We start from the raw sequence: 15,520 nt of genomic DNA, 5'->3' as shown, positions 1-15,520 counted from the left end.
TTCTATAATTTCTATAAACAAAATTACGTTTATTTAAATTATTTAAAACATTAAAATGTATGGAGATTTCGTTTCGTATTTTGAAAGTTTTTCTATAATTTTTAAACCATACAGGGTTATATAAAATTTATCACTCTTTCGTACCATGAGAATTAGCTATTGTCTTCGATCCAAGTTATACAATCATCCACGATGAATTTTTTATGAATCGCGTGCGCTTCGTATCCTTCGTAATTTTATAAACGGGCATTCAATATTTACTACAGGAAACGTGGTTACATCCCCTAATACACTCGACTATCCCAATACGATATCGAAATTCCTTTCATTATTCATTCCACTTTCCCTGTTCCGAGTAACTTCACTTTATCGCGAGAAACGCAGTTTAAAATTAATCCTAGAATTAACAAACGAGTCACATAATTTTTCAATTTTATTAACGCGAAATTTAGACAAAATTGATATTCAATTTTACTCAGATAAAAACATAATTTTATACATCAGAAGGTTCAGAAGTCGCATTCCGTAAAAGTGACTTAGTAGTAAGTTTCAAAAATCTCTTTATCGTTTGAACATCCAGTCGACGAATTAATTGAAATAACTATTTCAATTTCACCGAAGACTTTATCAATTTGATAATCGAAATATTGAAACAATAAAAAGGATTCTTAAATTATTTTCAGAGAATCCAACTTCTGAACCCTTCGATCCTCTAACTTCTCATTTCTATTCACTTTTTCATATATTAATATTAACTCGATAGTTCCAAAGTTCAGTGTCAAATCCGGCCCAGTCAGTCAGTGGAAACGGGAGAAATTCGCGAAAGGAAGAAAGAAGTGTGATTCCGTAAATATAGAGACGTGGAAATAAGATAAACTGACCACTCACCAAATTGTCCGGATGAAGATGATGATGGCCGTAATCCCTCGGGTTCCCCCTCGAGCCACCTGGCGAGCTGTGCCTACGTCCACGCCCGTTCTCCAACTCGTCCTCGTAATCCTGGAAAAGAAATCGACGAACAACCCTTTTATCGCGTTCACCAATACCGCGGGGAACGTTCACACGTTCAACGGGACAACTTCTCAAGGTCGTGCGTCTCTGCCTCTCTCGAACAATTTTTCTGTACCTGGTTGTCGCACTCGTCGTCGTTGGAGAGGGCGAGATCGGAGGTGGTCACTTGGTGCTGCGGCGTCCTCCTGCACCCAGCTCTGGAATGGCCAAAATTGCGATTTGAGACGACCCACCCTGTCGAGACTCTCCACGTCTCTCACCCGATTTTTTCCTATATTTTTTTCTTTCTTTTTTTTTTTAATATCGTCTAGATCTACGATTGGATCGTGTTGGTTTGCTCGATATTTCTTTTTTTGTTTTTTTTTTTTTTTTTTTTTGGTTGTAGTTTGATTATAGTCGGGTGTTCAAGTTGATCGATCAAGTTTCGTGAAAATCGATTGATCGTCGATGATTATTTATCTCGGAGAGACCGATTTCTCGAACGATTTTATTCTGTTGGAAAATGGAAAGAGATCCAAATGGTGAGATCTCTACGCGACGACTGATAATTCAGCGATTTATAATCGTGCAGGAGGACTCCGAAACTTGTGGATATCGTGGCACGAGAACGGTGGTTTCGATCGGTGGTTAAAATAGAACTTTCTATTCTCTCACGAGGTTGGAAATTTGACAGAAGAATGGAAACACGTACATATATATGTATATATATATATATGTGAGGGATGATCGGCGACAGCAATGCGGTTATTTATATGTTATTCGCATCGATTATTTAATGAGTGCAAAGTCGAACGTACACCCCCGTGGTTATCGCATGCCAAATCTATTTCCGTTCCCCGACTCGTCCTTCGTCCAAGTTTCAACAGCCGCAGGTGCCATCGATCGATCGATGCTAACCAGCCAGGATGGCGTCGAGCATCCGTCTAATCAACGAGTTACGATTTTCACCGAATATTGCGTTCCTCGATAAATTAGTTGCAACAGTTCGTGAACATTTCCGTAGCGAGATTTATCAAGCACAACGTGTACGACGAAGTATTTCATTGTACGGCAAGAAATTTGCTGCAAATTACGAATATTTTATTTATAAAAGGAAAATTTGAATTATCGGTGTGGTATTGTTATGAAAAATCGAGCGATGTTTTCGATTATTTGGAAAAAATATGAATGAAAATGAATAGAATCGCGAAGAAATTATATTAATTATATTTCCAAGAAACTATCCTTTTCCTTAAAGGAAAAAGAAAAAAAAGAACAAAGAAATTTCATGGAATCGCACAAGGACGAATTCCTCAAATTCTAATAGATCCAGAAATTTAAAGTAATTAAAGAATTATAACCGATCGATGAATCGCAAAGAAATGATTAATTACGATATTTCCAAGAAACTACCTTACCCTTTTATCAGAGAATGCGCGTTACGTGTATATCGCTCAAAAAGACTGTACAATCGAACCACGTAGTTGATTCCACGTAGAAATTTCGGAGTCGACACCTTCTTATATCTTCCTACACCGGTTCGCCTCGAAGTGGGCGAAGTCGACGAAGTGGAGCGAGGAGAATGAAAATCTGGCTGTGACGCGAGCACCGACACTTTTTTCCAACCAACGTTTCGTCCGCGTAGCTATTACGGTACTGCTAACTCTCTCCAAGCTCATTTGTTTCATTCTGTTACCCGGGATACGACCTAGCGTTAGAACTTTGGCCGACCATAGAACGAAATTTTCAAGGGCCATTCGTGTACCTGTGTGTACGTTATTGCCGCATAAGAACCGTTATGCGGTAAAGGGATTTTCAGAATATCGCTTTAGCAACGTGTGTCACGGTGTATCGTGATATTTATGTCATCTGTATTGTTTCGCTCTTTTTCCTCGCGGTTTTATATCGGTTCAAATATAAGTTGAAGTTCACGAATATAAATACAATTGGGATTTAATTTTACCTCGAAAAGGTAAAAAGTCGAATGTATTATTATTAAAAAAAAATTTTATTTCGTGTAATCAAGTCTCTGGGCTACTTCATTTTTGGATAGGTATATTGATTGTAATATTACGTTCAATTGAATTAATAAGTATCCGTTTTTGTAGAATTTTTAAAATCTTTCTTTTACAATTCTTATTCTATTCGAACGAATCAAGCAAAATCCAAATAAATCCGAGTATTTTCGATCCCTCGATGGGAGCAAATGCAAGTTCGAAATGAAACGTAAACGAAAATGAGAAACTGTAAAGACGAAGGATCAGCAGTGGCAAACAATAAGATTGAAATTCCCGTTTAAACATTTCGCCTCGAGGTGAGAACATTTATCGGACGATGCCACGCGAAATAATCGGATACAGGCCCGATATAGACTCGATCAAATATGCAAATCCCATTTTTCTTCGCTTTCGATTCGATCGTTCGTTCGCGTTCGGAACGTTTTATGTATATGTTTTCTCTGCTGCCAGCGAAAGATATCGATTGGACGGAATTTGCTTACGTCCAATTTCGTGGAAAGACACGGAATGTCCTGGCCTATCCATCACTCCGCCGTGCATGAATCTATGTACGCCGAATTAATCGATCTGACCATTCGTTCCAACACGTAGGAGAAATTGGCATTGGACCAAAGAAATTTTCCACGAGATCGAATGGAATGGAATCGTTTCTTCGAATTCTTTGCTAATGTATTTCAGAATAAAAATAGCTCTCGAGAATATTATATTTCTCTCTCTCTTTTTTTTTTTTTTTTTGTAAATTGCGATGAAAATGAAAGTTATTCTAAAGAGAATAAAAAAGAGAGTAATTTGCAGATTATTTATTATATTATAATTAAAAGAGCGTAGATAACTAAAGAATGAAAATTTTCTTATAGCAAATTGCGAATATTTATGCATTTCTTGTTTCAACAATCGACAAATATTTCTCAAAATTATCCCCAATATTTCAATTCAATAGTGAAAATAGAATAGCTTTCATTAATATTTATATCCCATATCCAGAAATTTTCACATTCCATTAAACCCCAATTTTCTCTCACAAAAGCGTCCAATCTATCCATCCTCAAAAAAAAAAAAAAAAAAAAAAGAAAAAAGAAAAAAGAACTCGATGGAAAAACCCTTTGGCAAATATTTTCACCTTCGAAATCGGATCAATCCTACCTCTTTCACGCTTTCCAAGCATAAAAACTGCCCTCTCTCCTCTCTTTTCGCCCCTTCAGAAGAAGCAACACCATCTCTATCCCGCCTCATCGATCTACACTTTACGACGCGCTCCCTTGACCGTACGTGAAAAAAAAAAAAAAAAAAAAATCCAGGCGAATCAATCGAACGATCCACCAGTGAGTTGACCGTCGATACGCCATCCCCTATTGCACGCGAGTCCAACCACCGCCCACGCGAGCGAGTACACACAGGGTACACGAGTACCGGGCCGCTATTTGCCTCGTCCCCCCTGCCACCCCCGCCGTGTGTCTGCTTATCCGTGTACATACCTGCTGCCAACCAGGTGGCGTCGAAGGGGGTGGCCGGTCGAATGCGGGAGATAGACGCTAAAGCCAGATCGAGCCTGGTAGGAAATGAAATATCGATGTACCTCGTGTATCCGACATAGAAACGCCATTACAGCTATCCCTGCTTACTGGGAATCCTGAATCTTTTCTCCTTCTCTCTCTCTCTCTCTCTCTCTCTCTCTCTCTCTCTCTTTCTTTTTCTTTCTTTGTCTCTGTCCCCTCGATTTTCGCTCCTTTGTTTGGGAGCTGGATTCTTGGGACGATTGGCATTGGGGATTAATCCGTTAAGGGAATGCGTACGAGCGTGGATGTTGTTGAGAACGTTTGTTATCGAGGAAGGGGAATTTTTGGTGGTTAGAATTTTTTTTTAACGAAAAATAGGAAGATAGAATTTGATAATGTGAATCGATTGGTTTCTTGAAAGTCGATAAAGGTGGTTTTGATTTGATGACGAGTAAGAAATTAGAAGATTGTAAAATTTTCCTCTAAGTTAGGGTAGAAAGTAAGAGTGATAAGGGAAGAGGATTCTGTAAGTTCGGAATAAAATATCTTTCGACAGAATTATTTTTGAAATACGTTTCTTTTCTGTCGAATCTGTTCAGAATCCTTTTGGAATGAGTTTTCTTTCTTTTTTTTTTTTCTTTCGAAAAATAAGTATTTTAAATATATTTCGGAAAGTGAGAGGAATTTGAAAAATTGATCGGAATTACCGTAAGAAAAGGAAATAATCGGGCAATCGAGAAATCGGTCAGCAACGTGTACGCAACGAAACGATTCGAACCAATCAAACAACAGTGGTGTCCTTAAAGCCACTCGACGTAACTCAGTTACGTCTCAAGTGTAACTGCAAACTTTACTCTGAATGGCAAACTTGAACGCTCGACTTGGATTTTCTTGAACTCGCAATGCAAATTAAATATCACGATCGTACGGCAAATTAGAATTTCTTCGTAAGTGTATCTTCTCTGACTGAAAGAATTTCCAAAAAATTTCTTTATATTTTCTACTTATAACTCTTATGTCGATATCCAATATTCTTTTTTAAAATAAAATCGAAGATTAAAAATTTCTTCTTATCCTCGCATTCTTTTCCAAAGTTTTCCAAATCCAATTGTTATCGATTTCAAAACTCTGAGATTACAATTTTATTGATAGAAAATCCGTTGAAAACGATGTCAACAATTTTTGTCAACAGACATAAGAGATAAGAAAGGGGAAAAAAATGGATAGAATATATATATATAAGTTGTCTTCAAGAAAATCAAGAGAGCCTCAAGAGTATGAGTGAGAAATGGGAAAAGATCCTCGTTTTATTAGAGCCTTCTCGACCTGGTCCTGGGCATGTCGGCCCCGAGACCGCTGTCCTCGCTGGGTGATCTATATTCCTGGTTATCCCTTGGCAGGAGAGGTCCTGTCACTCCTAGAGGATCTCCCTCGACGTCCACCAGTCGTCCCGGACGGCAACAACCACCTTGCACACCCCTCTGCGAGAAATCACCAGATCCCATCATGCTGTTCGCCATTTCGTCGCCATTTCTCAGCCCGGTTTCGATGGCCAACGAGCAATTTTATTTCCTCCTTTTTCACTTTAACCCAATCCATTTCCCCCTTTCATTCTTAATCTTTTTTTTTTTTTTCTTTTTTTTCTTTCGATCATCCGATCGAATTTCTAATGAATCGTTTACCTGTTACTCGATTGTTTTAAAAAATTACGAACGAATAATAGAAATAGAGAATTCGAATTTTCTCCCCTTCCGGGATGAATCGATAAGAAAAGTAAAAAGTAACGAACGAAGCATAGATGAATAAAAAGAAGAGGAAGAGGAAAAAACAGTGGAAAATAAATTTCCAAGAAGAAGCAACTGAAAATATGAGAAAAGCGATAGCTTTGGCCCCTTTGGGAAATCGTTTATGGATTCCCTTTTCCACTTTCCTTTTCTTTAAGTCGGCCGATCGATCTCGTTCCTATTCGTGCCAATCCATCGAAAGACAGTCAAAATTATCGATTAATCGGCCACAAAAGCGTCTATATGCCAATTCACCGATGATCTATCATCGATCCGTCTGGTGATATTTGTCGGCGTACGGATAACACTTGATTTACGATGACTTCCGGTTCCTCTCTTCCGTTCAAAGATCACGGAACCGGTGAATACACGGTCCACGAACCGTGAAACTGTACGGGCAATTGTTCGTCATTAATCAAGCGTCATCGATTTGTCGATTGGCCACGAATGAAAGCAATCCACGAGTCGATTGTCCAATTGACGAATATTTTTTTTTTTTTTTTAAACGATTAATGCGATCACTTAAGGATGTCGAAAGTTTGCTCGATTAGAAAATTTCAAAGCGTTGTATTTTTTATTAAATTTATCTTGAGAATTCTCATTTGAATATTTTTGAGAACTCGATGCAGATAAATATTATACGATACAAATTGAAATTTTTAAAGAAATATATGTTTTTATTATTTAATCAAATAAATATTTTTAAAAATTATTATTTTTGATACAAAAAGAATATTCTTACGAAACTCAATGAGAAATTGAAATGATAATTACAATGTTATATTTCCATAAATTCATTTCTATTCTAATTGATAAATTCTAATTTGAGAGAACGTTTTAAGACTCATCCTCCAAAACGTGAAAAATCAATAATTCCTGTCTCTCGTCTGCATCGAGCCTAACGAGCCTTCAACGAAAATTATTCTAATTAGTCCTTCTTTCGACAAGCGTCTATTAAAGAGCTTCGTCAAATTAAATTTCACCGACCATTTACATCGATTGCAGATTCGAACAAATTACATTAAAATTTAAAAAAAAAAAAAAAGGAATAAAAATTCTTACAAGCTTTGCCACCCCTTTTCTTACAGCCCCTTGGACAAGCCGAACACAAAGAGTTGAGAAGAAGATCGATACGAAAGGAGAAGGCAGTAGTGGAAAGCTTAAAAAAAAAAAAAAAAAGAAATGCTAAGGACACGAAATTTAAAGAACGAAGCTGGAACGAAAAAACTGGAGGCCTTCGTCGAAATAGAAATCGTTTCCACGAATGAGATTAACGATGTCGCTCGTTCACAAACTCGTTGGCTATGAAACCGGCCATCAGCGAGTTAGCCCGAGCTTTGGACAAGGCTTGCAGGATCTTTGTGGATTTGTTTCTTTTCTCTTTTCCTTTTCTCTTTTCTTTTCTTTTCTTTGGAGATCTCGTGTCCAGGGACGTTTACGAAAATGAAGAAAGCACCGAGACGAGAGTAAAGCTTTCAGGAAACTTTCCAGCCCCTGAATCGTGACGCACGAGATGCGATTAGGCCGATCCTCAGCCAACTACTCTCAGCATCTTGCGATTGAGTGCGTGATCAGTTGCGATTCAACTGGAGGATATTTCCAAATTCCTTTGGAGCGAAATTTTTGAATTGGGATTGATTTCGGCAAGCGTGTCTTTTTTTCGATCATTAGCGATTATAATTTTTTATTAATTTTATTATAATATTTTATTTTATTAAAACGAATAAAAAAGAATATTCGAATAAGCGATTTCTTTAAAATTTATTCGTTGGATTGGAAATGACATACTTTATATTTCATAATTTTCTTTTTTTTCCCCATAGCGTTAACTAAGCTATGGGATTATCGTATTTCTTGACTTTTATGCTGAAGATATTCCTTTAGAATATTAAATAAGAACGAGATTGAAACATAAGAAGAGCGTAATAGGATTAAATAGGATTAGTCTGTATTTTACATTTCATTGAACGTTTTGAATTTTTTAATAACGAAGTTAATAATCTCTATTCCATAAAGATGACTTCTAACTACACGGTATCCCTTTATAAAAGGATAAAATAAATAATATTCCAACTACATTTAATAATTTACATTAAATCATTTCAAATCTCGTCAAAAAATAAATATCAATCCCTTTTCAAACTCATCGATAATTTCCCTAATCACGCACTCGACGAAAGCAAGACATAACGAAACACAAAAAATCCAGCAAAGCTCAGGCGAACTCGTTCTCGAAAATCGCACTTTGTACTGTCACCCCCGATGTGGTTAGCGTGAAAAGAATAAAAAAAAAAGAAAAAAAGAAAAAGAAGAGAAAGAGAGATACAGGCAAAATCATTCGCATCTACCAGCGGCATTCCACGGCCAAATACCCAAATTTGCAAGCGTGCGTGTCTAAGACCCATAGCATCGCAGATTCTTTTCAAAAAATCGAGAATACTCGAAGCCTCGCCGTTCGATCGTCGCGAAAACGATTTCCTTTTTTTTCTTCTTCCTTCTTCTTCTATTCTTTTTTTTCCATCGACGAGAGAATTTTTCTCTCGTCTATCTCGAATTGAAACCATATATATGTATATATATATATATATATATATATATATATATAGAGAAAGAGAGCTCGTCGTGAAAACGTTTACTCGCTCCGGCGAGGCTTAATTGCACGACATTCAATCCACGGGCTTCGAATATTCGCGCAATGGCACGGCTGAAGCGGTACGCAAACAATCTCGACTGCAAAGTCCAAAGAGACGCGGAGGAACGTTGACGAGCGCAGAGCGGAAACGAGGCGACACTGGCTGCCAAGGGAAGCGCTACTAACACTAAGCGAAATCATAAACAAAACACAGATAGACAAAGAAGTTATAGAGACAGGCAGAGATATATTCGAGAGATATATATATATATAGAGAGAGAGAGAGAGAGAGAAAGAAAGAGATAGAAGAATGAAGAAGGATGAAGAGAACGAGAAAAAAACGAGATAGTATATGCATAGTTTTGTTTAGATGAAGAAGAAGCGGAAGTAGAGAAGGGGGGTTGCAGGAAGATTCTCGAGTCATGCTTCACCGGTCACCGTGGTAGCCGAGAGCGATTAAACGGAGGAGGGGGGGAAAAAAAAAAGCTTCATCTCTGCGTTTTGAGTGGATAAGAGATGGATTTTGGTGATTTCCTTGAATGTTCTCCAATTGTTGACTTCCTGTCCTCCTTTCGTCCTTTTGATCTTCTTATATTCTTTTTTCCTTCTCGCACCTCTCCAATCGACTATGAGCTTCCCTACCTCTCCTCTTCCATATATATCCTCCTCTTCTCGTTACAGTATATTTGTCATTTTTTTTTTCTTTCTTTGTTCAAGTACTTTTGTTCGTTTTCTTTTTTTTTTTTTTTTTTTTTTTGGATCAATCTCTTTTAGAAGTAATTAATTTCACTGTTTCGGATATTTGGAATCTTTCGTGATTCTGATTAAATGTTTAAGGCCCACTGTCCACGAGAAAAATGTTAAATGTAATAAAAGAAAACCGATTTAATATTAATAACAATAAGTAATTATTAGATGGCAATTAATTAAAAAAGATTTATCGAAAATCGATGTTCAATTCATTAAGGCCAATTGCATTGATACAATATCTCTCTTTGCTTTTTTCTCTTCAATATCGAATTTTTTATCATTATGATTATCACTAAAAGATTATCCTATTGTAATATTTCATCCTTCTTTTTTCTACTTATTACATCGCATGATGGATATTCTCCTTCCACAACACTATTCGATTATTCCATTTTTAATTCTTTTACTTCAATCGTTTCGACATCTAGCGAACAGAGGGCCTAATACATTTAACAAAATGTACATATGCACATCGTTATATTCTTTTTCACCCGACTCGAGATCCTTTTCGAATACACGCATTTCGGTATTCGTAAAGGAGAATCTCCTAGGAGTAGGTCTCTTGAGAGATTTGGCGACAGGTTAAAAAAAAATATATATATATGTAGAGAGAGAGAGAGAGATAAAAGGAGAGAACAGTCACCAGTTAGATCTAACAGTTACAGTGGACAACGCACAACAGAGAGTGAGAAAGATAGAGACAGAGAGATTTTTCTATACATGTCCCGAAACAGAGATAGAGAAAAAGATAAATAGAGATAAATAGATAGAGAATAATCGTGTGAGATATCAAGTGAGTCGTTGTATTCTCGTGTGTTCACCCGTTATTCGTGTTACTATATCGGTGAAATTGTAATCTTTACAGTTTACTTACCGGAAGATCGTGAAGGGATGGCGTCACTATTAAATCCGAATGGGCGCGATCACCTTTTCTCTGAACAGACAAAAAGGAAAACGCTAATTTAATCGCTATCTGTAACATTTTTATTAAATTAAATTAATCTATAATCCTTAAATTTTCAAGATAATAAACCTTTTTTTTTAAACTACTTATAGTAAATATAGAGAGTACTAATTAAACCTTGATCACTCGAAAAATACACGTATCATTTACGTAACAATTTTGTAATTTTATTCAAATTCATTTTATATTAAATCAATGACTACCACTCGATGATACCACGGTTTAGGCAAAGTTATTCCATTTCAGAATATTACATTTATAACATACCCTTGCTACTCGAGGCCTGTAAACCAAATCGTCGAAGGCAGCTCTGTCTTTGCTGTCGACGAGTTCCCTGAGCTCGGTAAGCAGAGTCAATTTCTCGTGTGTGTTCAGCAAGTCGCCTAAACTGACAACCAACTCCTCGATTGTCATTCGACGCGTCCTGTAGTCGGCCAGAAGCTGAGAAAGGGCGGCCCTCTCGCTCCTCGCGAGGACCACCCTCGCTTTTTCCTCCACCATCGCGGCAGTTGCGGCAGAAACCATGTGTACGTTTCTGTGCCTCCAATCGCTCGCGATACTGAAGCGAAAATATTAAAAATACCTTCGAAATAATTATTCAATCGAACTTGAATACATTTTTAAAGCCAGACACGAAAATGATTTTCGACGAAAACAAAACGAACGTGTTTAAGAATATTTTAAAGTGAAATTTAGTGTGTACACAAATTGGTTTTATTTTTTGAAACTTTTGAGTTTCGTTTTCGAGAGTAGGTAGTTGGTTTCTTACGTAGGACTCGGTGGTCGATGGTTTCCAGGGCTCTCCAAGAGCAGAGGATCGTGTTCAGGGTATCTAGTCGTCGGTACAACGATAGGCTGGCTCGTGGTGCAAGAGTGTGGCACTTTTCCCACATCGCGAATCAGGAGTGTCATCCTTTTGTTAGTCTTCAATATTTCCACTGCCTCGTCGTGGGTCGCCTCCTCGAAACTCTGCCCATTCACTTCGATGATCTGATCGCCTACCTGGATTTGACGTTTTATTCCTATTTATTTCCATTTATATTTAATTATACTGATTCAGTAATTTAATGGATGCATTATAAAATATTTTGTTTTTAAACTTTATACGAAAGTTTTTATATTAAAATTGATAAAATTTAAATTTCTGTGATTAGTTGGGTGTCCAATTCCACGAGGCACTTTTGTCATTGGAATGCTTACTATTTCAATAATGATCATCTAATTAATTCTTCCTGACATTGAATTATTATTTTAATTAGAACCAGCTAATTAATACCGTTTGTTACGCTTTGTTCGTAAACATCCTGTTATGTTTATCATACGTAATTGTAATCGCTTTTCCACGATTTATTTGTGCCGGACGTTTCACGTAATACAATATTAATGTCACAGGGAAATTATTAATTTTCGAAAATTGAAAATATCAAAGTATTATTGGATCTTCATAAAACCACTTCTATGTATCCTCTTTCATCTTAAAATCCTCTGACATTCTAAACTTAAACATTTCCAATCTACAAGACTTCCAATTTACAATTAAACAAATTTCTAACTAATTTCTCTACATTTCTCACGTGTATTGTAAATCATTACAAGCATCACCGACAATATCAGGGAAAAATTTTTGGAAAAACTTTCAAATTTATCGGTGAGAAAATGGCGCGTCGAGATCTAAAAATACAGCTTATATTATAAGGAGGAAATAAAATCTCTTACCAAAAGTCCAGCCCGATCTGCCACGCTGTCCTTGTCGACCCCGGTCACATAAATCCCAAGGCCGTATTCGAGGCCGCCCCTGATCATCAAGCCGAGGGACTGGCCAGGCTCGATGCAGAGCTCGACCTTTCTCGTCCTTGGTCCGTACCTAGGGTCTCGAGGTGGATAAAGCGGCGGTGGCGAGGTTGGACGACCTTGACGGTCGATCCAGCTGCAGGACTGTTGTCGACCGGAAGAGGACCAGACAGGATGCCCACCTCTGCACCGTGGATCCAACGCTGGGCCTCGTACGGTCATGCTCAACGTTCTGCAGGACTTTAGCATCTGCAGAATAAAACGGAATTATCATTAATTTTTGTCAATCTTTCGATCGATGTAAGAGGAAGCTGAAGATCTTAAGAAGAGGAAATTTCGAACGAGGATAAGGACGGCCATTAAGTTATCTGGATGCGACAGGCTCCAGGGGAGGCTACTTATGAATTGGTTTTGAGAATTGGTTTGGAGAATGCTGAAGTGGAGAATTCGGGTTGAAGTTGGACGCAGATTAAAGTAAAGCGATAAGCGAGTTTGTAAGATTGTAAACGGGGAGATTTTGAAAATTAAACCGAAATTAGAACAATTTATGAGAAGAGTAACTTATTACATAAGAGTAACTTATGTAATAAATTTCATAGATTTCCGAGTGAAAAAAGAGTTTAAAGAGCAACAAAGGAAATAAAGGATGAGAAATTACGAAATTAAACAAGTGGAGGAAGAAATTCTCGTACAAAAAAAGAAAGAAAGAAAAAAAAAAAAAAGAAAAGAAAGAAACGAAGAAAATCTTTTAAAAAGTTAAAAATTAATTTGAACGAGTGGCCGCACGCCGCAATCTCAAAGAATCGAGTTAATTATATAGGTCAACCAATTTTTCTTCAAAGAGGTTCATTTACCTTAAACCTTGTGCAAACACAATGTACACGCTTTGCGAGCAGATCATTACAGCCTCGCAAAATAGCAAATTGAGCGTGATTAATAATTCATCCGTCTGATGTAATGCCATCAACTGTAATTATCCTCTATTATTGGACGCTCTATTGAGATCTTATTAACCCCTCCCCTGCATTTATTTTATCCCAACAAAGACCACCACCTCCTCCTTCCATTCGTTGTAATTACAAATACGTTATTCCGTCGTAATTACAAATACGTTATAGCGCACGTACACGCTTTCGTGAAATGAAGTATCAAGGAGTACGTATTACGTATTAGAAACGAGGTTGTTGCACCCGTGATCGAATAAATAGAGGCGTCGTGGAACGGCTTTAGGCCGTTCTTTGAGCATTATTCAAGCCTCGTGACGGGGCTCTTATGCAAAAGAGACGGCGGACACGTATCAGGAGGAGAAGATTCCTCGCTGACGACCTCAGAATAGATCGCCTATACGTGTCGTGCCTCGGCGAAAGAATCATGAAAGAAATCATTGTCCGTGAAGGGTTTCTTCCGAGGCAACCTTGGCAAGCGAAACGGCGGACAATCGGCCGTGTGCCGGGTCAACAAGGGACAAACTCTTCTCTGTGCAACGTTCCCCGCGAGGATGAAAGCCACGGCTATCCTTTGCGGGGATTTTTGCAAAAGAGATGTGCCAGCTGCGCGTACGTGCGTCACTTCCGGTGTTTTCGATGCTGTTTGACAGTATTTGGGAACAGAGATTCGAGAAAATAAAATTTTTTACAGTTTGATTATTATGGTAAGAAATGACGAAAATTTTTTAATAATGATGGAGTATGGCAAACAGCCTCGACTCTTTTCAATCGTGTTTGGAAGAGAAATCTTGCTAAGAAATTGAAAGAAACTTTTTTCAACAATGACGAATAAAAGAGGAAAAATAAGAAATGAAAATAGTAGTAGCTGGCGTCTACTTTAAGAGAATTACGAAAATTTGAAAAGTTTAAACAGAATTTAATAGAAGGTCCATTAAGTGGAAGTTTTGTAAGGGATGATAGAAGTGGAGGAGGAACACGCGAGTGGAGGAGAGTTGGAGAGAGGGTTAGAGCAAATTCAGGTATATTTGCCGCACTCCATAACCTTGGAATTATTATATCAAACTCCGGAAATCTCGTACAAGAAGATTTATACTTCCTGTATTTCTAACACCTTCAACTTCAATATCAAACGATATATTTCCAAGAAATTCACACGTCATTACATTACAAACGATTTCAATATCGTATATACGATTCTACATGACTGAACGGTGTTCAGGGGTCGATCACAGTGTAAATTTTCTAAAAATCACTTCCAGAGAATCGAAGAACTGTATTATTTAAACTTTCAACACTCGATCGATCGATTATTTCATTTTAAGTTTACGAGAATCCCATATAGAAACTTTTCTGAGAAACGAATTAAAACGGTGTGTAACAGATCTGATTACAATATCCAGAAGCAGGATATTGGAAAGGAAGTGATTTGTCAGGAGTTTGAATAAAAAAAAATGAATGCACGTAAGGTCGTCACAAAGATCAGGCGGAAAGAGGTGACGCCACTTGGTGGCCAGGATATCGATCTGTTGGCGGTCTGTGTGACGTCACATCCTGCCTATCCTTGACCCAGCCCGAATCACGTCCTTAGGATTCCACGCTTCTGACCCCGCGAAGATGCAATTTTGTCGTATCTATGCGAGGCATGCACCGGCGTCTCCTGTTCTTCCGCCTCCTTCCTCACGGGGGATCGTAGTGGAACGCGAGGAACTTTACCGATGAGGACGCATAAATTACTGTGTCCAATTACGCCTCGATTCATCACGTCACGAGAATCGTGCTAATCACACACCATTCGCGATGCTTGCCTCGAGAAATGCACAAATGTGAAATAAAAGGGTGCGACGATATCGATCAATTTTCAGATCTTGGGATAACGAAAAATTTAATTTTTATTACGCCTAAGAGAGAATAGTTAAGCAAGAATTTTAAGTTAATCGATTCAGGGATCGAATATCAGGGATCGAAAGAATGCAACGCGAGAGGAACATTAAGATAGAAATATCCTGATGAGTGTTTTAAACATTCTCAGAAGGATCATATTCCGATATCAAAATTTTATATACTCATTATATAATCAATTGTAAAATTCGAAAATTAAAATTAGAAACACGAAAAAAAGAAAAGAAAAAAATCACACAGCTCCTTCGT

The 15,520-nt window shown here is 37.6% G+C and overlaps 1 protein-coding gene across 1 annotated transcript in view; it reads right to left on the bottom strand.

Annotated features, from left to right (window-relative positions):
• The window catches only part of LOC122718187 (whirlin), a 96,273-nt gene that overhangs the window by 29,960 nt on the left and 50,793 nt on the right, over positions 1–15,520 (bottom strand). The window contains 7 exon segments of the mRNA XM_043943013.1: positions 889–1,119; positions 1,121–1,208; positions 5,831–5,985; positions 10,545–10,604; positions 10,902–11,193; positions 11,404–11,636; positions 12,351–12,674. Coding sequence (XP_043798948.1) covers positions 889–1,119; positions 1,121–1,208; positions 5,831–5,985; positions 10,545–10,604; positions 10,902–11,193; positions 11,404–11,636; positions 12,351–12,674 — 1,383 coding nt within the window.

The sequence above is a fragment of the Apis laboriosa genome, unplaced genomic scaffold, assembly GCF_014066325.1.
Source record: "Apis laboriosa isolate Shangri-la unplaced genomic scaffold, ASM1406632v1 scaffold5_cov152, whole genome shotgun sequence".
NCBI lineage: Eukaryota > Metazoa > Arthropoda > Insecta > Hymenoptera > Apidae > Apis > Apis laboriosa.
This window is presented reverse-complemented; position numbering and strand designations above follow the sequence as displayed.